The 25,725-nt window shown below is 31.9% G+C and overlaps 2 protein-coding genes across 3 annotated transcripts in view; one reads left to right on the forward strand and one right to left on the reverse strand.

Annotated features, from left to right (window-relative positions):
* Window positions 1-12,026, forward strand: ADD1 (ADD domain-containing protein 1). Of its 2 annotated transcripts, XM_068772094.1 has the most exons (11): window positions 1-312; window positions 3,409-3,480; window positions 4,654-4,749; window positions 5,193-5,264; window positions 5,489-5,739; window positions 5,830-5,978; window positions 6,647-6,830; window positions 6,904-7,071; window positions 7,145-7,384; window positions 8,144-8,239; window positions 8,315-12,026. In XM_068772094.1, exons 1-11 carry the CDS (start codon window positions 114-116, stop codon window positions 9,689-9,691), a joined length of 2,904 nt encoding a protein of 967 aa, XP_068628195.1. In that variant the 5' UTR covers window positions 1-113; the 3' UTR covers window positions 9,692-12,026. The 2 variants fall into 2 exon arrangements, with proteins under 2 accessions (XP_068628195.1, XP_068628196.1); XM_068772095.1 differs by lacking the exons at window positions 1-312; window positions 3,409-3,480 and adding an exon at window positions 3,490-3,597 and having other exon boundaries at window positions 8,315-12,024.
* SP1173 overlaps window positions 11,984-25,725 on the reverse strand; it is a 25,514-nt gene continuing 11,772 nt past the window's right edge. The window contains exons 2-14 of the mRNA XM_068772096.1: window positions 24,997-25,116; window positions 23,623-23,761; window positions 23,035-23,182; window positions 22,728-22,832; window positions 21,762-21,896; window positions 20,107-20,323; window positions 18,696-18,888; window positions 18,005-18,256; window positions 17,506-17,670; window positions 16,561-16,727; window positions 15,413-15,580; window positions 14,943-15,134; window positions 11,984-12,248 (exon numbers count right to left, since the gene is read on the reverse strand). Of these exons, the coding sequence (XP_068628197.1) occupies window positions 12,157-12,248; window positions 14,943-15,134; window positions 15,413-15,580; window positions 16,561-16,727; window positions 17,506-17,670; window positions 18,005-18,256; window positions 18,696-18,888; window positions 20,107-20,323; window positions 21,762-21,896; window positions 22,728-22,832; window positions 23,035-23,182; window positions 23,623-23,761; window positions 24,997-25,060 (2,037 nt within the window). The 5' untranslated portion in view covers window positions 25,061-25,116 and the 3' untranslated portion in view covers window positions 11,984-12,156. The remainder of the gene's footprint in view (window positions 12,249-14,942; window positions 15,135-15,412; window positions 15,581-16,560; window positions 16,728-17,505; window positions 17,671-18,004; window positions 18,257-18,695; window positions 18,889-20,106; window positions 20,324-21,761; window positions 21,897-22,727; window positions 22,833-23,034; window positions 23,183-23,622; window positions 23,762-24,996; window positions 25,117-25,725) is intronic.

A 25,725-nucleotide genomic window follows, 5' to 3' on the forward strand; every position in this document is an offset into this window, starting at 1 on the left:
AGAAATAATATCTACATATCAATCTGCACTGAGGGCATAGCGCAATAATGCCTTTATTGTACTATTTTAATTTCTAATTCAGGCTCCGAATCTCACTCTGTTTTAATGCTGTTATGCCTCAAATATGTTCCGTACCATTCTGTACAGAATCCAAAGGAGGACACAAATTTCCTCGAAATAAATATAGGTTACAGAAATGGTTAAACGCAATTGGAAGAAAAGATTATGTTCCTTCACGTCATGCTCGTGTTTGCAGGAAGCATTTTAACCCTGAAGACTACAGATATCCTAAAGAATCGATAAACCCAAATCGTAAGTAAATTTGATGTTTTTATTATTAATTTAGAATAATCCTTTACATACTTGACAATAATAATGCTACTGAACAAGCTCGAACAGATTTTTTTCATGACAGATTAAAATTTATTGCAGACACACAAGACATTTTTTAAATTTTTAAACACATGTTAACATAAATAAATAGCATATTTTAGTTATAAAAAAGAGTACAATAGAAGAATGTATAAGCAGCGATTTATGAATTTAATTAAAGGTATTTGCAATTATTTATTTGTTTTTATTAATTATATGGTAACTCTAAAAGGTATAACAGATTATAATTATTTTTAATTAAAGAGGTGTATCATTTGTGTCAACTCAACTTTTTTATGTTTGCAATTCTAAATATTGAATCGAAAATATTATCAAAGGTTTGAAATAATTCATGGGTGGCATTACATTAATTTTATTCTTAGGTACATTTCTACTAAGTAAAGCTCTGTCAATCACATATTATCAGTAAATAATAAGTTATAAATGATGTTTGTCAACATTTGAGTATTTGTTGATATCATAGTAACATGTGTAAAAATGTGATTTTTGTTCAACTACAAATGAAAGTTAGGTTTTCCTAAAAGTTATTAATTTAATGGTCTATTTAGATACTTTATCATATATGTAAAGATGTTTTTTATTTATAATTAAGAATAGATCAAAAGGAGCAATCCAATACCAAAAATTCAGTCAGAATTCTTCTTCCTGAACTTTTCTCATATTCAGCTTTGTCATTCCCAACCAGTTCTCGCTTTTTAGTTAAAATATTGCTAATGATTCTGAGGACAATCTAATTCTCATCATGGATGACATTACATTCTTCAAATCAGGAAGTTTACAAAGTTCGTTTCTATAAAAAGCTCGTAAGACAAGTCTTCTCATATGCAAGTGCTGTCTTTGCACATGCCCCTGCAAACACTTAAGTCAATGCTGACCCTCCAGAACTGCTTTTGTAGTAATATTGATCTAAATAGTGACTTCAAACTCCACATTATAAAGGAATTATAACAAAATAGCATGCATTTTTTGTTAAAAATCTCCAACCAGTTCTATAGTCTCTTACATGATAACTTTCTCTAAGCTCGGAAAGTACATCCCAGAAAAGTTTCACAACCTATGTACCATATCAATTCAATCCCAAATACTCATGCTACTGTAAGCATAAACAATACCTCCACTTCAAGTATGTAGTGATGTAGCTATTGTACACTGCTCAGCTACTCAACACCTGTTAGATTCATTACAATACCTGCTCTTTAGCCACTAGTTTATCATGGACACTCTGAAAGGAAATTTTAGAATGTTAAGAAAAGAGTATTTTTATTTAACCCTTCCTTGATGCCTGCATACTAAATAATGTAGCTTTTGTTTTTTGATACATTTGTGACAATTTTAGATTTTGGACCATGAGAACATTTTGGTTTATCTTTGACATAGTCACATCTAAATAGCTACCACTGGGTCGACAATACAGTGAAGGCAGTTAAAACTTGTTAAAAGCGAGCAGTGTCAGACTAGCCATAGAGGTAACCTTAGAAGGGCCTATGGCCAGCAACACCTGATATGATAATGATGATATCAAAATGGGCAATCAATGTTTTTTCATTAAGACATTTTTATTGAAAGGGAATAATCCTCTCTTCTAAGAGTTTTTGTTTAAATAAAACCCATGTCATACATCTTCCTCAACATTTCATACCTACCCTAATATTGTATTGACCGTCACAGCTCTGACAGCAGTTTAGAAACTGTCTGTACCGCCTTGCATAAAATTTAATTATAGCCTTATGAACTAGATACTTATATAAATCATATATAGTTTTTGGGTGAAATAAAATTTAAGTTTTATCTCTATACATCTTCATATACCTATAATTGTATTTTGCTCTTTCTATTGGTCATTTATCTTTATTTAGGTGGTTTGTCCTCATACTAAAAATTAAATTCACATTGTATCACTAAAAGATTTATATAAAAAAAATACTCAGTTATTGTGCTTAAGTTATAAGTATCTTAAGTTCTGAGCTGGTATTTAATTGGTCAAGGTCTTTCATGTAAAAATTTACAACAGAAAACTAAACAGCTTAAGATAAGCCGTTAAAAAAATAAGAATACAAAGGAATACAACAGACAGATTATCTCTAGTGTTCTGCTCTGATTAAACTATATAATTTGAACGGGAAATAAATAAAATATTACTAAATGCAGTAAAAGAAAACTGAGGTTATAACTTTTTGTAAACATTGTTTCTTTTGACGACGAGTGGGTTTCATTTCTTCTTTTAAGTAACAAATTTGCTTATAAGCAGACTATAGTCTGAGTCTGATTCCAGATAAAGAAGGAAAAAATTCTACTTCCACCTTGAATAGTTTTACTTTAGGAATCAGAAATCTATCCCCAATAATGAAAAACTCGTGTAACCTAAGGCACCTTAACATGACATAAATGAATGATGTAAAAAAAAAGGTTACCATACATCAATGAGGGTTGCTATTTTAAAAGCAATGCAGATGCGTTGTGGTATGACTACAATCTTGTGTATAAAGTAAATTTATAAATACAAATAAATTATACACTCATACATAGCACGAACAGTTATATTTTCGTTAATGCCAGAAAACAATAGTGCAAGCCGTAACCCATGCGCGTCCAGTGTGGAATAGTGGTGGTCACATATCTTTCATCGTTGTTAGCATTGGTAATGAATACCACTCCAGAAATGAATGGTATTGTTATTTTTTTTAATATTTTTGTCTATAAAAGTTACAACTGTCAGTGTTGCCCGAGAATATTGAAATACTTCGAGATATAGGATGATTGTTACATTGGCCCAAAAAAAGGTTACAATTCTGACTGAAATATTACAGTATGTGAATACAACATACCGTGATAAGTGACAATACGGCTATATTTGATCATTACGATTTTTGTTTTTTTTTAATTCGTCCGGTTACCGAAAACTGCTACGTATGGACGTTGTCGTGTCGAAATTCTGATTACATACATTGTTTAAAATTAAGTTAAAGAATAAAAATATTCTGTACAGAAAATATTGCTACTTTTTTATTGTTACAGCTTTACTCTTGCTTAAAAAAACTGCAGTTCCAAGCAATTTCTTCTGGACTAAGGAAAGTGATCGTTCTGAAGGTATAACTAAGATTAGTTTTATACAATCAAATAACATAATAGAAGTGGTAAGAAATAAAGAAGATATCAACCCTAAAGCAGATGAGTGCTACAAAACTTCCAAAATAGAACCCATAGGTAGATATTACCTCTATATTTTAGACAACTTTTGTATCCCATGTTTTCATTACCCCTTTTTTGTTAGAAAAATGAAAATATGGCAGAATAAAACTCATGAAAATATGGAAATAACAAATGTGAATACACTTAAATTATATAAGCGAAAAATCATACACCTCTCATTCATTAATTTTTGTTCTTGGAATGTGATAAACACAAAACATCTAATGAAATATACAAAATATAAAATACGACGAGTTAAAGTTACAAACGTTACTTGTCACCGTCTCTATTAAAAAATTAAAAGACATTTTTGAAAAAAAAATACCTATGAAGAAAAACAAATTAATTTTAATTTCATACAGAATTTTTTCAACAATATTTTCGCGCTTTTGTGCAAGGATAGCTGGCAACTCTGTCAATAGTATCGATTAATTTCGTTCGCGTATTATCAAAATTTGGCTAATACTACATTTCCTAAATGGTAGAAGTAACCTACGCCTTCGAAAACAAAATCCAATGCTTAAAGTTAATTGGACCAGAAAACTTTAAAACTATTTATATTTAAAAAAAAAACATGACTTAAGGTTATTGCTATTACTATAATGAGCAAATTTACTTTTCTTTTAAAAAATAGATAAGTTAACCGGTTCAAAATTTTACAGAAACGTCCAATGGACAGCGTTACCCTGCAAAATGTTTTATGTCTTTTAAATAAGTTTTTAATAACAGATGTAATAGTGGTTAGCCATAGTTAACCTTTTAATTTATTTTTAACGTGTTACACGTATAATTGTTGTTGCTGTATTTAACTTTGTTTCTTTTTTGGAAATGGCTAAAAAATCGTTACAGCTAAGCTATGCTACTGAAGTATCTCTGTTGCCAACGCAAAAAATTATGTTCTTGTTGTTCTTGATCTGTTGAATAATGTCAAAATGGCCGAATTTCTTATTTCTAGTAAATTTTAGACGTTTAATTGGAAGTTTACTAACATATTTTTCTTATTTATGAGTGTCAATTTTTATTGTATAGTAGTTCTTACAGTTAAGATTTTTGTTATTCTTACTTGAACAGCTAATTCCACGATGAGTGAAACTGCCAGTGAGAATTCCATAGAAGAAAAGCCGGTTATTGAACATAATGACGATATTAAATTCCCGCCTTTCCCAGGTATATTTTGTATATTAATTGTAATATTATGCGTTAATGCTAATCGTATATTGAAAAAAATATGAAGCGAAAAAGTTCTTTGGAATAAACTTTTCCACCAATTATAATTTGCATGATTCGAAAATGTACTCTCTCTCGTTTTTGTTTTACATTTCGTTACAGTATTTGTAGTATAATTAAAATATTTTATTTTGTTTGTTTATCACGGAATTTTAGAATAAGTCTTGTAAGTTAATCTTTAATTTGATGTTTTTATATAGTGTTTTGATGTGTTTTGTTGTCAAGTTTTAAGTTTTATTATAGTTTTACATGTTTAATACACAGCAAATACTGAAACAAGCGATATTGCTATCATTGAGTTCCTATTAAAAATTCCTGACTATATTCAATTATTATATATTTTTTTGTATTCTTCCTATTCAAATATTTTTTATATATTTCAGATCCTACTGATAATGACTTTGATGATGACATTGTTGAAGAAGAAAGGAATCATTACAGAGAAAAATTCAAAGGTAAACAAAAGTTAGAAGCATTTAAAGACTTCATTAAAATTTTAAATTTACTCATAATAACACTTCCATAATACTATTTATTAAATGTTATCACAAAAGGTTATACTTTTTGTACATCATAATTATGATTGCTGTAATTATATTTTTTTATACACAAGTGAACACTACATAGCATATACTTTAGGAATTTGATATTATAATAATTTATACAATATAATTTTTAGATTTAAACCTTATAAAAACCCAGAGGTTGCATTGCTCTGCTTGTGATCGACATTTGGGATGTGCTGCACGTAATGAATCACGTATGCGTCCTCATCCCATGCTGCGAACCCTTGTTTGTCATGCATGTCACACTTTTTACAACAGTGGAGAGTTTGAAAAAGGTGACGATGGTTCGGAGCTGTACTGTCGCTGGTGTGGTCAAGGTGGTCAAGTTTACTGCTGTTCTGATTGTCCACATGTATTTTGTGCGGTAAAAGTTATATTTGGTTTTATTTCAAATGCATATTTATATTTTTACTACTATTGACAAATTTCAAAATGATATGTCTTAACATTTTAGAAATGTATTAGAAGAAACCTTGGGGTCCCAAAAATTAAAGAAATTGAACATGCTGATGATTGGAAATGCTTTAAGTGTAGTCCTAAATGTTTGTGGGATCTCCGTGCCATATGCTGGGCAGTTTTAAGATACTGTGATCAGAAAAATAAGTTAGTATTGAATTGTTTGTTTATGTTGTGTTTATCTGCTAGCAATGTAAAAACTAATTTTATTTTAATACACATATTGATTTACTTATTTCAAGGAATGCACTGCTATAGCTTTTGTTATGACCTTGATACTTAATTCCTTGCAGTTTTTATCATTTTTTTATTAATACAAATAACAATACAAGTATATTTAAATGTTTTTAATGTATGCTTGTTTTTTATTGGTCCAAGAAAAACACCTTTACTAAGCACCGCCTACATGTTTTCTTAAATCAAGTTTGATTAAGTCATTTGAATATTGTTTATATGAAAAATGATGAGAAAATCTCCATATTCTTTTCTTGCCACTTGCTTTTTCTATAACAAAGTAATGTCATTCTTACTTTAAAAATACTATTTTACTGCATATCATTTTTTTCATTGTATTAAAACATAATAGGCATAATAATTAATAATTTTACCTGATTAAACAATTTTTATTTCTTTTAGTTACCTTATAAGTGACATGTAGTAAAAATTATTGTCTTAACATATAATTTTTTTTGTTTTTAATTTTTAGATCTGATTATATTATTCTTTTTCATGAGATTTTATTATACTTGTCTTTGTAAAAGTATATCACCCTTATTAAATATTTGTTGTTATTATTTTTAACTTTACTCTTGCAGATTTGCATATAACACTCAAGATCCAGAATTAAAAGATGCCTATCAAAAAGATTGTGCAGTAGATTATTCAGAATGTTGTAAAAATAAAGTAAAAAAAAAGGAAGTTATCAAGAAGAAAGAACAAGACATCTCAGTTAAAAAATCTACAGCATCAATCATTTCGAAAATATCTCCAGCTATTCAGGTGTCACAGTAGTTCCTATATTCTCAAATTTTAAAAAAATTTTGTAATCATTTTATTTTATTCTAAATTTTAGGTGAAAAAATTTGCTTCCATCATTCCTGATGACAGACAAGATAAAAAACCTCCAAAAAGGCCAGCAAGCCCTAAACCAAAACCAATTTTTATAAAAAATCCAATAGCAATATCTGGGCAAAATGTGTTGAACCCAATTTTGCCGAATTCACAGTCCAAGAAAATTCGGGTAAGTCAGATTTTCAAGAGCTGTTAATTATATTGTTGTAATAAATTGACTCTACTTTCGTTTCTTATTTTAGATGACACCACCTCCATTATTAAGTACTGCCAGATTTGGAAATGACAGAAAACCTAATCCCATTCCAATTCCTCGATTTAGATCTCAAAAAGCATCGGGAATATCCATTCTTCCACATTACAATGGTGGCTTTAACAATTCTAATGTATTTAATAATTCAAATACATTTAATAATTCCAACAATTTTGGTAATATTACTACAAATGACAATATAAATTTATCATTGGACAACTTAACTCAGGTAATGAGAATTATTATTAAATATTCCTTGAATAAAGTTTTATACTCTATACATACATGCATATTTTATCCTGTTGTCCTGCTGAACTATTTAATTGAAAAAAAGTATATTTCTTAGCAAACAGTATTATGGTTTTAACAAAAAATTAAGTAGTTGAACAGTTTCACCTCTCAAATATTTGAAGCAGCATTGCTCTTGTTAGTCTAATCTAGGGATATTAAGTAGTAAAGTGTAAAAGGGTATTAAAGTAATAAGAAAGAATCCTTCCATTTTAAAAAAAATTAAATATTGCTATGTTCCTACCATTTAAATTACAAGGCATTTTGTCTTATGTTGTAGTCTGATCTACTTGATTAATTTTCATAAAGACTTTGAAAAACCTTTAGCATAAGTTTCAGGCAGCCTTTTCTTTTCTGGCTTTAATACCTTTCTTAATGTTATCAGTATTCCAACATACATTTTTTCTAACATTACTTGTCTACCGCTAGTTTATTTTAAATGTTTGTTTTTATATCATTTTATTCTCAAAATTTTCACAATCATTCATTATATACAAAATAAACTTATCTAACCTATATTATATACATACATAATATAGGTTAGGTATATTGTATACAAAATAAAACTACCTAACTAGAATACTCAGGCTCTACTTAAAAATATAGTTATGGAATAAATAAAGTAGTAAACAGTATAATCATACTATATTTATTATAATAATTAAGTAAATTGCAGTTAAATAAGTTAATTTTTTACCAGGGCTTAGACATGGCAGCTGTAGCAGCAATGTCCAGTAATAGTCCTGATGATGATGTCGTCTGCACCCCAGATTTACCACTTGAACCCCTTTGTGAGGTAGATATTATAATCAATTTTATTTTTAAATTTTCATTAGACATTTTTTTTAAAACATCTTTTAATTATTAACAGGTTACAGAGGATAGTGTTGATGACGATGTTCAATGCATTACTCCAGGGCCCGCAGTGGTACCTAAAGTAAATTCCTTGCCACAAATAGTGCCACGAGTTGGAAATACTTTACCTGAATTAACACCTGAAAATATTGTACAAATGACTGAAAATGATGTCACTGTTAATGCTGCTACAGGAGGTTTAAAATTCCGCGTCGATCCCCAAACATTGTCTTCTAACAAAATGTACAGATTACCAGATGGTCGCATATTTGCAATCAACGCAAATCCTTCAATGCCCGGTGGCTATTCCGCGACGATAGTAGCAGTGACAGAGAATACGCAGGGAAAAACTGCACCCAAAGGGTCAACATACGCCGCGAAATTAAGTGCGATTACTTTGCCACAAGTTTCAACGCCGCCTCCTTATTTAAAAACTTACGGTACAAAAGTTACTCGAGCTGGTGTAAAACGTAACCTTCAGAAAACCACTAAAGTGAATAGAGGAACGGAAACGTCTATGCGAGAATGTGATTTAAATGTGCCTATTGAATGGTACAGATATAATGTAATTGATGCTGTTGATGCTTTGGAATACTCTTTATCTAGGCTACATAAATTAAAAAAAGAAGCTACGACTATGTATTTAAGAACACGGTCTATAAGTGAAATGCGAAATCTTCACAAAACTTTGGATCGTTTATTAAACACTTCAGTGTGTAGATTCAATGAAGTTCGTGAAAATGTTAATAAAGAAATGAAACAATACATTGCAAAAAAAATGGGTCTAGTGAATAATACAAGTGAAGAAGATGACGACGTTGAAATATTGCCAGACTTGGAAGAAAATGATGACCCTATATTTATTGATGAGAACTCCATGGAGTCAAATGTAATAGATAGTCAAGAAGTTGATTTAACTGGAGCCAACAGTGAACACAACAACAGTTCTGATAAATCTATTGATAGAAGTGATAATATTTTAAACACTACAAATGAGTGTAGTAATATAGAAACTGACGATGTAAATAACGCCTCTGCTAACATTACCATGAGTGATTTTAATGATTTTAATGAAGCCCTTTCAAGACAAGATGCTGAAAAAGATGACGATAGCGACTTGCCTAGTTCTGAAGGTAATACTTTAAAAAGTCGCATGAATGAAAAAGATCTAAATGGAACATTGGATGGACAGGCAGAATGTAGTAAGGCAATAATAGAAAAAATCAATAGACAAAACAAAACCATTAAAAAGGTTGACATTCAAATGTATAAATTGAAGCATGAAGTGGAGACCAGTGATGTTGAAGATTTACAAAAATCCGATAGCAATGATGGGACAATGTTAAATGATTCTAGTGATGCAGCAGTTTTAAAGAAGATTGTTGAATCCTAAAAAGATTTAGGAAGTAGATAACTTTCAAAATATTATCATAAAGTATAAATTATTTTTAAGTCTAAATATATAACTACCCAATAAGGAAATTGATTGAAAGATGCAAGTGTAAAGCTCCCAAGCGTTATAAAAGATTTATTACACATTGTAGTAGATTTAGAATTCGTAACTTTTATAGCTGCTGTTTAGTATATGTTAAGGATTCTTAAGATAGATGGATGTTATGGCAATAGTTTAAAGATGAATGTCATTACTACTTGTATGAAATTTATTTTTATTATTACATGTATGCTACTTGAGATAAATGCGTGATTGAACTTTAGCAAAAACGTTAAAAACACTACTGTTATTTTCCCAGAATATATACATAAATCATGGAAATTCTGATGGTCCGAAAATATTCAATGTATCATTTTGGAAAATTGTTTTACGTCCAAATTTACTTAAAAAAGTATTGTACATAGATAACGTTATAAACACGTTCTTTAACGTTGTTTTTTTTTTTTTTTTTGAAAGAAATGATATTTCTTTTAAAATCTCGCAATTTTATATTTATTAATTTTATTGGAAAAACTTTTTGTTTTTAATGTTCCATATATAACATTTTATATAACTAACTACCAACGTGGGATAAAATGCCCACATTATGTTATCGATATTTTCTTTAAATGTTTTGTGATACCACTAAACTAAATATCTGTAATTCTTTTATAAGGTAAGGTATATTTGACAGCTTGGTATAAAAAAATGTTAATTTAAGACTAATCTTTTCGAATTGCCTTGTACCCTAACCTGTGATTAGGTACCTAACCAAAACAATACTCTTCACAAAAATTCAACATTAAGTAGAAAAGTGATAGACATTGTTTATAGAGGAAAAATATTTTACACTGTTCCCAGACGTTAAATAAAAATTTAAACCATCGAGCTGATGCTGCTGACAACTAGTAATTCAAGAATAAAAGTTTACTTGTTAATTTTACGGAATGAAGAAAAGATGAAGATATAAATTCAAAATATTTGGAGTGAACTGCTTAAACCAAATTTGTGTTACGCCAACTGATTCTATGTTACATCGATAAACGTTATAAATCATTTCCACAGCTTTACAAAACTTCACATTTTTCTTTTTTTTTTTACTTTTTCGGGCAAGAAAATATTAGAATAAAAATTTGGGAAATCGATTCGATCTTTTTAAATGTTTAATGGTATGAAAACCAGATGCAAGCAGTACAATTAAAAATTTTTTGTGCTGCACTTATAAAGTACGTTAAATCTTCCGTAAACCGGCTGTATCGTACAAATTGAATTAAACTGTTTACTTTGCAATGTTTTCAAGTTTTTTTTTATGTATTTGGTCAAAAATGCCAAAAGCTCAACGTAATACACAATGTATGTTATTTTTTCAGATAATATTTAAAAGCGCGAAGGCAAATTATTGTTAGTATTTTATTTTGCGGAACCGTTAAATTTACTACCACCACTATCGACATGGCGGTATCAATGAGTTTGATCATAAAATGATTTTCGTAGTTCTCTTTTGTCTCAGTGGATTACCTTTTTCAAATACTTGTATCTTTTGTGAGATTCTAGTTTACTATGAAATGGATAAGCCATAAATGAGTGAACTTAATATATTTACATCAACCATGAAAACCTTGGGACTTTCGTTAAAGAGTTAGGGCATATTATGGTCTAGGGAACTACTGGATGTGATTAAACGCGAACAGTCGTACGCTTATTCGTACTATTACATAATTTGCGTCAGTTAACCTGTATTAAAAGAAAAGTACACGAGATCAAAATGTTATATTAACATGCAAAAATAATGCAAAATTCAGAGTAGAAGTTAGAACGTAAACAATTATTAAGAGGTTTCGCTTGAGTTTAAACGGAATTATTTACTTTTGAAAAAATATTGATTTTTGGGTGTAATGTGGTTTATTTAAAACCTATGCAATACTTGTTGAATTGTTTATAAAAGTGAATCTCATCGGCGAAAGCCATTAAATCTCTAAGAATTAAAAGATTTTTATTCCTTTCTTGTAGAAAATTTTAACTCGTGTGATGTGAATTAGGGAAAATATTAAAATTAATACAAGGTGATATAAAAGTCGGCCTTTTCTTTCTCTGATTACGAACTCTTTAATTTCGGCTCTTTTGTTTCATTTATGATATTCAGCAGACCTTTACATACTTTATTTTTGTCAAGCTCAATTTGATGTACGAATAGACTTAACGTCCAATATAGAATATAATAAAAAACAGCCTTCAAATGTATTACAACACAGTTTTATTTTATTAAAACATGCAATAATTATAATTAAAAATTCCTAGAAGCTATTAAAAATGACTTGAAACAGCATCCGATTAAATCTGAAATATTAGTAAAATAGATTATATCACAATTATGTACTTATAGGAAGTTATTTAAAGTAAATGAAGATACGAAACAGCAGAATAACTTAATAGCGAAAATGTCCTTTTCTTGAACGTTCTTCGTGATAGACACGCATAGGGGAGTACGTGCCGTTTGAAGCACCATTTGTATTTAACCCTGGAATAAAAGGTCACAGTTAAAAAAATCAGGTACTGGAAAATCTACTTACATTGTCTAATCAAAATCACTTATTTTGATCACTACTTTTCTTTTCACGTTTACATTTTATACCTTTCATTACTTACATCGTCGCTTCAAATTTTAGTAAATTCTATGCTATTCGCAATGGGCCCAAGTATATTAAGCCCCCTCTGTCGATCTTAGTTCACGATGCATCAATAAACACAATGTAAGCGGAGGCTTCGTGCTACGGAACTGCCTGTAGTGGGCAGTTTACGCAATATTAGTCGCGAAATACGATATTCAGTTAATTATATATAAGGGTGGCCAAGCTCCTTGACAGTTCAAGCTATTGTTTGAAATTTGAAATTTTCGCGGGCAGCAATATTATATTTTTTGCAAGTTATATTTATTGAAATCTAAATATTGTATTTAGATATAATGGCACACATATATGTCAGCACTTCTAATAATATTTAAGATGCCTGTTAGTTAATTATGATCAGTGTTTGGATTTTACTAATTTCGTGGTGGAATAATAATAACACACCAGTAATTTGTTTCGATTTCCCCTGAGCTGACATAGGTTATATAAATTAAAATATTTAAATAATTTGACAATAAAACGGAACGAAAAATAACCGTTCAAAGAACCGCATGTGACTCGCGAGCCGCAGTTTGGCCACACCTGAAATATAATAACTTGAAAAACTCATTTCATTTGTATGATTTTTTTGTTGATGTATTACTTAGAAATATTCGTTGTAGTTCTAAGGACAAATGAAAGGTGCTATGTTATGTACAGATATGTTAACAAACGACTCGCATTCTACGGCCAGTCTAGTAGATAAACATATTTATATGTGATCCGCTCTCTAATTCTAGTCAACTAACGTTGACACGTAGTTAGACACGTATATAAATGAGCAACAATTTATCAAGTGCCAGGTTAAAAAGTTTGTGCAAATTGTGAATTCATTTTCAGTTTTAGCTTCACACCTACCTTTTCCACTTAGTTGTCCGTCGACGATGCTTGCTTTAAAATAAATCGTGGATATAATATATGCTACAGTTCTGTTTTTTAATCATGCTAAATAAAAACTACACGAAATAAACTAGCACAGTCGCCTTAATATAAAAAAAAACTAAAATTTAAAAATGCGTTTTTATAACAAATGTATTGTGTATAAATTTAAGTTCCTAAGTGAATTAATTAATTTGAAATATTTATGGTCCACCACACAACCAATGAAAATTTGAGTTTTAAAATAAATTTTAATGAATGTTTTAAGGGACACAGTTGAAATGTGCATATTTTGCAAGATTAACGCTAGCGTACACCTAAAATGTTTTACTTAAAATTTAATTAGATTTCATGTCATGGGATTTGATTTTAACCTCAATAGAATTTTTAATAATTGAATTTAAAATTATAATCCTAAAAATTAGTAGTCTATAGACCCACGAAAGAAACGGTAAACACGTTTGTCAATATAATATTAGATAGTTTTGTGCGTCGAGTACTTCGACGTAGCCTACATCTTAAAATATTAGGGGGACTGGGAAGTAATTTCGCTTTCTTAAGTTATATTCACGCGTCTACATTTTAACAAGTTTTTATTTCTAATCAACAATAACTTCATCTTCGTTATTAACAACATTTTGCCATCTAGTATACAAATTTTCAATACCGGAGCTGTAAAAATCAATCTGTTTTTCTGTAAAATATGTCGACAGAAAGAAGATTACTTTCCGGTCCGCCTAATATAATATTATAATTACTAATTTGGTAAATTTGTCTTAAAAATACCGTCACGATTGCACTGGTTTAGTCTTTCACAAGTGTATACTTGTAGTAAATTTTGACAAAAATTGCTCACAAATATAGAATCATATTCATTTACATAAATTTAAAATTTGGGAAGGTATAATAATAATAAGTTAATTTTTTGGGGGGTTAGAGTCCTCGCATCTGTAGGTTTACCCTCATGACCCTACACGTGACCACTGCTAAACGGGTGACAACTTATTGGTGGTAGGCCAACGCCGCAGCTTATGGTCATCTACCGAACAAATCCATTTCGCCAATCGGTCTGACGGTGTTTCGGCATGATGTTCGTAGCAGCCACTTCATGTGGATAGGTGGGAACAGTAATCTTGTTTTAGGCAGACTGGTGACATTTGAAGTACGGCTTGCGGCTGGCCGAGCGCTGACAGTTGACGGCCCAAGTAGTATGCTAGCCACATACAACAAGCTGTCCCACCATCAGACGAAAAAATCTTGGCCGCGCCATCGTATTGATTGGCAACCCGACGAGAGGAGCAGATGGACATCAACAGGGAGGCTCGAGCGTCCGCGGTCTTGTTTAATTAATCTATGATACTGTCTCTCGTTGTGTGTCAGCCTACAAAGGCTCGTTCCACTTCTGTCCATCTCACCTCTCCTCGTTTAAACCATGAATTTATCAAAGAGCAAAAAGTCAGTTCGACAGCGGTTTTTCCCCTAATTTAAGTTCAAATAGGTCTACGCCTATAGACTATATATAGATATTAGGAATTTTACCACACTCACTGCTACCCTTGTGTTATTTGCAGATTCCACGGGATCGGCAGGGCGCTATGCCTAAGATCCTTAGCTAAGCTCAAGGGGAGCTTTCGTGTAGGCATTATTACTAGATATGTTTCGCATACCTTGCAGCAGGTTGTTCGGTGGCGCAGCGGGCTGAGCTGCGCAACGCGGCGCCAGCAGAAGGTGGTAGAGCGCCAGGTATACCGCTCCCGCCATCAGTGAGACCACACCCAACGCGCGGTATATCCCTCGCATAGATTCCAACGGCTCTTCCAGTGTCACCATACCTCCAATTATTGCGCCGATACAGCGACCTTAATTTAATACTTAACTTTAAAATTTGTGTACATAGTTTTAAATGCAATATTATAATACTGGAACAGAAATCGGCAAACCAGATTGCGAGTGGACTATGTATATATAATTAATCAAGCAAAAAAAAATAATTGTTTTGCTATTCCTTAATATCACACATTAACAAACTGAAAATTACGCTATGTTTAGTGCAGTGAATACTAGTAACCATGCTTTATTTTAATTTTGATAAGTACGTCACTGCAATATAGAATTAAAAAATATATTAATATATTACCGATACAGAAGTGAGCAATGATAGGCAGGGCTTGTCCGGTAGTCGTGTACTTTTTAGGAACGAGATGTCTAAAATACAGCATGGCGGTCACCCACACGAGACTTAGTGTAAACACCTGTAGTAACTCGCACAGAGCAACCCAAGCGTACGATGTGCTGAACGCGAGACCTAAAAATAATTGCATTTTATTTTATGTTCTCATTTTTTCAAAAATAACATTAAACATATGGTAATTTTTATAGGTTTACAAACTTTAAAGTACAGCTCATTTGTAAGCAACAAGCTTTAAAGCTTTTACACTTATTTTAAAAAATCCTGTATTATGTATCACTATATGTTACATAAATTATTTTTTATTATAATGCCACAGGACAATAACTTCTGGTAGTACAGAAGGGAGTCCGCAGGGACTGATAATTAACAATAATAAATTTACAAATATAGTGTTCTTAATTTTGCAACGGTTTTTTGTGCTATACTATCATTACGTTATTTATTATTTATAAAACGATTGATTTCTATAAAGGGTGTACCATTAATTTACTGCAAATAAAAAATCACCTTGCAGATTCTCCTCAAAAGGCATCTAATCTGGTTATGAACATCTTTGCGCTTAGTGATAATTTTATGAAAATCCTTGTCGTATGACATAACGAGAATAATTCCTTGGCACTTTATTTGTGCAATTACTAATATTTGTTTTTTTTTTTAATAACGTATAACGGCAGTTGCTATTGTTGAAAACTGCTTAATAACACCTGGTTGGTGAAAAGTAATTTTTGAGGGTAGACGAATAAAAACAACTTGTAATTTGTTTGTTGGTAGGTATAAATGACGACGCGTTGACGTCACATGTTAGTGTTCGGATCTCTTAAGACAGAAAATAAATAGTGTCAGGGATATCAAAGATTTTTCATGAAAAAAATCCGTTTATGAAGACAATAACGACCACAGTTCTTAACACTAGCTGGAAGTCTTTTGCTTAGATGGAATCAATCGCTCTGTGAGCTGTTCATTCTGAGAAACTACGAATTTTATCTTATATGTAATTTCCATTTTTTTAATTTACAGATTAATGAATGTTCAAAAAGCTATGAATAAATTAATGATATTGATATAAATATATCTTTATAATTTGTCCAACATACCCGTGTACCGAAGGCAATAGAAGATGAATGCGCTGATGAAGATGTTTGAATGTCCGACGTAATCGACGAGTGCTTCGGCCCACCATAGCGCCGGCACGGCGGGCAGTGCTGTCTCCGTCATCAGGAGACCCACTTGTGAGAACGTTCCGTTTAGTTCTAGTACAGTCCTAAAACAAATGTTTTGTTAAAGAATTTATAATATTATATAAAATTGATTGAGTTTTTTATTGTTTCCAGTTACTTTTATTTATAAAAATTGATGATAACTGACCAGTGAATATAGTTTACTTATCATCATCATGTCAGCCGATAGATGCCTACTGCGAGCCATAGACCTGTCCCAAAGGTCACTAAGATGATCGATCTTGCACTGCCCGCATCCAATGACTTCCTGCGAACTTTACTATATGGGTAGTCCACTGAGTGGCCCACCCTTTTTACATATAGTATATTATATTTATGTGATAAACGCCTATATTACGTATTATTTCGTAGCCTTCATCCAAATTTGGTACAAGGCTCTGCGGACCAATTTAATGTTCTGAACACTGTCCGTTCCCTTGCGCACAAATAATGCGTGGGTTAACGAGCGAGGAACAACTTTGCATTACCGTTATTATTAAGCTTTGATTAATAATTTCAATTAAACCAATGATAATTATTTTACATATAATCGGTAGATTTGCAACGTTCTCCGAAACGCACCTAAAGAGCAATTTACTTATTTTCTTATCTTCTTATCTTTACCTATTTATAATAATAAAGGTGGAAGACTCCTATAATATTTATTTCATCGGATCATTTATTTATATTATTATCCACGTAAAATTATTTAAAGTATCCACTTGTGTGACACAAGAGAAGCATTCCAGAAGAGCCTTGTTTGATAAGCCTCCTTCAATCTAAAGAAACTATTAGGATAAATTGTCTACGTGGTACACTCACCAGGGTAGGTATGAGTCAATGGTGCTGCAGAGTGTGCCCAGCAACGCTACCACGGCGAACACGGCAGCGGTTTCGGCGCCATAGCGTCGCACTGCGCTCAGGGGTACAGCTAGCGCACCCGTCGCCGTGTGCCACCACCACTCCGGCGCCGACAGCGGCATCCGACTAAATAATAATATTATAATTATAAATACTGTATACTATAAACATCGCTAATAGCATGTGCAAGTTAATAGACATAGTAGCAACTACTAGACTTAGCAATTATAACACAAATGTAACTTGTAGAAAAGCAGACTATAAAAATAGCATATGCTAGATTTTATCAATAATTATTTTTTTGGTGTAAATAAAACAGGCTACCATATTAGCAGCTCCTAGCTTCTACATATTAATAATTTTTTTTTACAAATAAAAAAGTAGTAATTTCTGTATTTTAATATAAACAAAGAAATAACATTTTATACATAAACTGCATCATTTAATGTTAATACCCAACCTGTCAACGAGAAGAATTATTGCACCAATCAACATAAACACCGCGTGTAAAACGAACGGCACCAGGTATGGGGAGTCCGGCATCTGTTCCGCGGCCAGGCCAGCCAGTGGCGGGAATATTGCCAACCCAATGGTGCCAAAGGCGAGCTGGCGACCCACATCGCCTCGGCCCAGCGAGGTCTCTCTCGTTGCTATAACACATGCGGCCCCAAGCAAGGCGAGCCCTGCTGTTGGCCATATATCGGCTATCGCTCTGAAAACAAAAATTATTCGCAATTATTTTTTCATATTAATAGGAGGTTTTCGTATGTACTATATTTTACTTCTACCTTCTTTAATAGAAGGTCAACTTGTTGTAATTTTGTTTATTCGTAATTTTGATTTATAATTTTCAATAATTATATATTGGTAAATTTAAAATATAAAATTATTACATACAATTAATTTTCCAATTAAACATCAATTGTCAAATACTAGATAAATATTCAAAGGAGCATTAATTCAGTTGATACTTAACTGGTAATATTTTTTAATTAATAATAATACTTCGAATTTTAAACAAAACAACACTCTTATTGCTCTTGCCTGTACTGTAAAGTATATATATGTAAAATTCTAAACACTAATTCTATAGTTTTTACTTCTATTTTAAAATTTTAATGACGATATTAAAAATACTTAAAAAGTCGTACCTCAGTACAAAATAAGTCCAGAAGGTGTATGCCGGGTCACCGACGACCAAACGGCACTCTGCGTCGGACAGTACGCCGTCCGGTTCGTCGTAAGGGTCGAGCACCTGGCAACGTACGGCCGGCCGACAGTACGCGTCCCTCGTATTGATCTCGGACAAACGGTCTTCCGGCACCAAGCATTGGAATGGACCGCCTAATATTAAAACAAAATATTCATTATATTTAACTTTTTTACAACTTGTCTATTGTCGGACTTAATACCTTATAGGTATACTCTACCAGGTAAGATAAGATAATTAGAGCGCAGGTGAATAAATGTTGAATAAAAATTTATTAAATATATGGACGTATACTATAAGTGTATTAAGCCGGATCGGAAAGTAATGTCTTTTCTATCGACATATTTCCAGAAAAACCGATTGTTTTTTACCGCTCCGGCATTGAAAATTTGTATACTATATGGCAAAAGGTTTTTACCCTAATACATGACAAACACTATACTTATCAAATAATTACTTATGTTACATTAATTAAAAACACATGTATATCTACATATACTATGTATCATTCCTATTAGAGGTAGTAATGACGATTATTCCGTAAACAGGTCTCGAACCTAAAGGAGGTTAATAGGTAGTCTGAATATGTAACAGTTTGCTGACACTTGTATTTTTTTTTCATTTATATGACATGATAGCTTAACATTATGTACAGTATATGTAAATATACATATAAAATATAAAAAAAACCTACTCTAGGTTTATTCGGATACTGGATTCAGTTGCAAATCCATTACCAAATCAATTATGTAACTATACTTTAAATACGCAAACAATGAAATAATGTAATTAAGGTAATATACAATTTTTGGACAAAATATGAAATATAATTACACAAATATTACGAATAATGCATGTGAACATTATCTTTTTTAAACTTGAACAAATTTCCTTTGCAACAACCTAGTAAAGAATTACAATTTTTTTCTGATTGACGCAAACATATTATTATCGTTCATTGCTGAGCTGCCACAATATCTACAAATTTATTTCCTAGTGCCATTAAAATTCGCCTTATAACTGTTTTTTTTTTCTGTATAAAAATAAGTGTCAGCCGAAATTACCTTATAGGTCAGAGGTCGCTAAGTCAGAGCTAAATTAAAAAATGTGTAAATATTGTTGTATATTTATTGAAAATAGTCACAGAAATACGAGTACCATAAAAAACGTAGCCTCAGTAATTATTGAAATAATTTTTGTATGGATGTACAGATATCTGGTAAATTCCCGTACAGAAATCCCGAGCATAGCCCTCTACAGAATTAGATATCCAGATAAAAAGTAATCTATGTAATTGAAAGTATTTATTGATATGTGCCTAATTTAATAAAGCAAAATTTTTGTTAACTTACGGTAAGTGCACCAGTTATCGTCGGTGGTATTGTTATCGTTACGTTCAGTCTCCGTGACGTTGGTGAGCGGCTGTGGCGCGGTCAGCGTGAGGGGCACACGGAGACGCGCTGCGTGCTGCATGTACACGAGACACTGCCCGTCCGTGCACAGGTGAGGCGGGTTCCTCTCAAACTCTGCACCCTCGTCCCCATCATCAGTTACTAACTCCTCTGAAGGCTAGAACGACATAATAGCTTGATGCTACACTTGACATCTCATAGAATCACTATAAATCTGAGATAACGTCATTACCACATTGATATCTGTGTATTTTTTTTAGAAATTTCGACCAATATGACTATACAGCATTTGCCGGAAAGACAATGCAAAATTCTTTGGTCAGTTATTATAAACCAAGCATCCGTTTACACGTGAGAAAAAATCCGGCTATATCTATCGTATCCACGATGCAGATGCGTTCTCTTGCTATGGACTGGGTTTTGTATAAATCTGTGATTTGGCCTGTACTAGCCTATTAATTCTTGTTCAATCTGCTATAAAGTTTGATTATTAGACAGCAATTGCAAGTACATTAGAAACCAGCAACAACAAGGTGTCATTTTATAAAAGGGAAACATTAAATCCTTCTTAGAAAATATATTAATATAATTGTCTCCATATAGACAAATGGTGATTAATGAAAAATATTTAATTTATAGAATATTGTCGCTGGTTTGAAGCTATCGATTATATCGGTCAGCACGATCATTTATGATATAGCTTCTTTTATTCGAGTGACGCATCTAGTGTTAAGTTTAATAAGTCATTTAGCGGTTATAAAAAGGTTTCTTTCGTAAATTATTGTAAAAATTCAGAGAGCAAAAATTCATCCAGGTTGGTTTCCATGCTTTTTTGCATTTAAAACCTGCGTGGCAATCAATGCAGAAATGTTCCTGCTCTAGTTAACTATCAGTGAAAGCATTCATTACAATCAGTGCACTGCGCGACAAAAGTATGTTGCATACGCAATAAACTACGCCGTTTGCGAGAATCGCGCGAATTTGTGTAGGTAAAACTCATGTTAATAATAATAACTATTGTATTAATTTAAATTTTATTATCTGTGTACATGTAATAATACATGTAAATTAAACTGGTATATCATATTAGGATAGTGATTATTTTTTTGTTATATTTCACTCAAATACACCGACAACTTATTATTGTTACTGTCCGTTTTTTTCTTTTTTTGTCAATAAACACACATTTTGTTAGTGTATCTTTATAAGAAAGAATGTGTCCCCTAATGCAAGTATATAATATGTTTAAGGACACCAATCACGTTTTCATGTGTAATTATTGGATAATGAAATAAACTTTTTTATTACTTATCCATTATCTCGGAAATTCTGACATACTTTTAAAATCTACATAAATGAATATTAAAATGGCTCCAACAATTATACATTTATTTTTTTAATATCTTCGTTAAGACACGACGAAGGTTCTTGTAGAGAGAATAAATTGGAAAATTGCAAGGAGCGTATTTAATACAGCACTTATATTGCACATTACATAATCTAATTGTAATACATTTGGACGTTAAGTAAAACCAAAAAAGTGGTGTCAGGATGTAATAAAACAAAAAAATGTGTTAAATTAAATATGTTCTTACAGTTGCATTCGCGACGCTGTTGTACATGGGACTGAGAGTGGTGGTTGTAGAGGTCGTGGTAAAAGGTTCCGTCAGCCAACTCAAGTCTTCATCTGCACAGCCATATTCACAAGCACCGACTGCTAATACTCCTTTCTAAAATAAAACAGCTTGAAAATTTTACAGAACAAAATTGTATTACTATTACCTCACATAGTTTTTTTTATAATAAATTTAATAACAATTGTTTCTAGCTTGTTTTGTTATAGCTTAGAAGCCTTTATATTTTTATTAAACATATTTACATGTATTGGATACCTATTACATGTGAACGAATAATTACTTTCAATATTGTTAGTATACTATGGCCGTACAGCTAGATGAAAACTCTATACTGTTACATTAATAAAAATCTCTTGAGCACTTGAGAACAAATTAATATTATAAATTGTTAAGAAATGTACGTGATGACATGCTCAAGCGGCTATCAGAAATGAGGTTAGCAATGATGACTATTAACTATTAACATCCCTATTAATCACACCGGCCAGTCAAGTGATTCACGACTGTAGTCAAATGAAAGATCGTAAATTACTAAGATTATTTTTTTTCATTGGAGTTTGCTGAAGTCTATAAATTCGAAGATTGTATAACTACATCATTATCATGTTAGTCTATAGACGCCCAATACAAGGCATTGGCCTCCTGCAAAGATGCCTCAATAACTAATCAATCGCTGCTCGCAACCAGCAACTTTCCGCAACCTTGTGTAAAATAAGTATTAATTTAATTTTATAATTTTTATTAATTCAGCTGTAGGATGTTCACTAATGAACACAGTCCTCGTCCATATATTTCCCATAAAGCCGACTGGAATCGGCCTGGATTCAGAGTCTTTTAACGATCTTACTATATTAAAATACAATAAGTATTGATATAATTTGAAACGAGGAAAATGAAATCGCGTGTTAAAAAGGTTTTAATTACCTTTTCGCCCAACCAGCTGTTGCAACGCATTCCCTCCGTACACACCTCCTGCATTACGTATGCACCGTCGGCGTCACACATGAACAGCACTTGGGGTCGCCGTGCCTAAAATAATACAATTACAAACGTTTATGTTAACTGTTAATTTATTTCCCATAATATTCTCAAGTTAAAAAAAACCTTTAAGTGTAAAATTAAATTTTCTTTGAATTATGTAATGAGATATATTAAATCGACATTATGTTTTAAATTTGCAATATTAATTGTAATAAACATCGTTCAATAAAACATATTTTGTTTTACATACCTCATGTCGTTCAGAATAAGGTACAGCAAGCAGTAAAGTGTAAAACAAAGCGCTTAAAATGAGGCACACAGCAGTAACGATCCGTAACAATCTGCCAGAACCGCTTGGGCTAGCACCACCGCCTGTAGATCCCCGACCGACCGACAGTCTGGAAAATAATTAAAAAGTCACTCATTTGATGTAATTGACGTTATGCTACTTGTCGATTTAGGCTTTGTGGAGCTTCCTCGAAATTGAGCTCACGGAAACAAAGGCCCGTAAGTTAAAAAAAATACTTTGGACGATCGTGTTCTAATTACATCGATGACGTTCGCACGATGAGAAACTATACTCGTGTAGGTGAATAACATTGTAAGTGAAGTGTTATGTAGGTTTAAGAAGCGAGGACTACTCGGCGATCGGGTGTGACACGGGCCTCTCCTGATCACCCTCACTTGAACGAGGGCGAGGCGGACAAAACCCACCAAGAGTCCCTCACGTAATTTGATAAGAGGGTGGTTAAAAGAGTGCTTTGTTAATTTAGTCTGATATATACACATAATAATGCACTTTATAAACATATATTTTTGTGATTACCGTTATACTCACTTGTCAATCAAAGGCCCTAATATCGCAGGTCCAATAAGTGCAATACAAGGTGCAACCGCTGATATCAATCGTGCTTCAGCGCGATCCAGGCCTACCGCCAGCATGTGAACTGGCAGGAATGGATATATGCATCCTATCCCTGCAGCAAAGGAAACAAACATACCAATATACATAACGAAAAAATTATAAAATGTCACTATTTTTTCGATTGTAACATATCACACGGTATCATGTGTATAGTACACAATATTCTTCTGTAATATCAATATATTAAATTGATAGAGACGAAAATTGTATTCGATCTATGAACAAATATTAAAAACGCAATTATTTGAAACAATTATTCACTGCTGAACTTCCAATATGACCGGTTGGAAACGGCCTGCATCCTGCGTTATCCGTGAACCGTAACATGTTAAAAATATTCGTAATTTAAGTTACGAATGATTTAATATTATTTGCGACAAACTCCTGAAAAAAATCTTCTAGAGTTGAAACAGATTAATGACTAAAAACAATTACAACACAACCGGAACCGTACGGGTAACCTTACAAGAAACACTAGAAACTATTGACTAACTAACTAATTGTAAATTTATATTTAACGACAGTTGTCGGAAATAATTTAAAAAATGTATCCATTACTAAATTATAAAAACGTATTAGTTGTATAAACATGTAGTACAGTTCATTATTAAGAGAAACCGGTGTCATTGACCTGAGGCCACAGTAATACGGTGTCCGAACTCCGGACCTATATGCCATAAAGTCTATAAAAAAATAGTTATTTTCAAATTAAATTGACAATATTTTAAAGAAACACTGACTTTTGCATCCTTCATCCAGATAGTAATACCCTCACAACCTAGAATACTAAATTGAATACAGGTCTGCATTGCAGTGGCAATGTCCGAGGTGAGTGATCCCTTAATCATTCAGTTCTTGGAGACTGACATCGCCCTTACAAGGAAAGTTGAAAAGCAGTGTGCTGCCCTACAACACCGGTTTCAATACCTATACCACTTTTTAGAACCTATGTAGTTTACACAAATTTTCTCTATGTTTACGTTTATAAATAACGCTAGCACACAAATTGTTTTAGTTTATAACAAAAAAAATTAAAACCGTTCGTATATTGCTTAGAAATGAGGCAAAACGTTTCCTACAAATCTGCACATGTGTTATTTTTAATTTCATGTATGTACTTAATTTAATATTTGAAAATTTAATAAGTGTAATATGATTAACATATTTAACATTATTAGAGAGGACATATAAACAGTAATGTAATTTTTCAATGTCTGCATATAGGCAATCAAGAAAAAAAAGTTATTAATATTAAAATAATAATAAATAATGAGAAAAATAACTCACCTGACAGAAAACAGAACAGGACGCACTTGAGAGTTATGAGATTCTTATTGATAAGCGGCTTCATTTTTTCTTGTTTTTATCGCGTATTCGTGTTTAGCTCAGTTTTCGTACATTTTGCACCTGCAAAGGAATATTTTACAGTAATGTTTGAAAGTTTTGTGCTCACAGATGTGTGAGTTCAAAACAAAATTACTTAAAAAATGTCATGATTTAAAAAAAAACCGCCACATCGTAGAAGAAACAATATTTGCTTTAATATTCCTATATAATACAAATATAACATAACCTAACATCATGTGAGTGGAACATTAAGAAATTGCAAAAAAAAACCGTTCTGGTATAATCACCCAGCTAGGTTACTAAAATTTAATTTTTAACGAAATATTTGTAATTTTATTATTATATATAATATTTGATAATATGTGATATATGATCGTTCATACTTATTGATTTGATGTAATAACTAAGCTAACGATGTCACGGTCATTTTATACGCGCCCACATAATTGCACTGAAATAAAGTTATATTCGTTTTAAAATAGTTGTCAAGGAATGACGTGATCAAGTATTTCGATCGGTTGATGACACACGCTGTGGGCAAGTTTCAACCAAGAGCGCGAAAGGCTAATTGCGGAACCGTCACCGCAGATATGTAATAAATGAATCCAATCTACCATCTGCTTTATTCCTTGGATGTACTATACGCTTTGAGCTCTACATAGCAATCTC

This window comes from Battus philenor, unplaced genomic scaffold (assembly GCF_028537555.1).
Source record: "Battus philenor isolate CCGP_79_NKW_IND1 unplaced genomic scaffold, ilBatPhil1.0.hap1 SCAF_4, whole genome shotgun sequence".
Classification (NCBI taxonomy): domain Eukaryota; kingdom Metazoa; phylum Arthropoda; class Insecta; order Lepidoptera; family Papilionidae; genus Battus; species Battus philenor.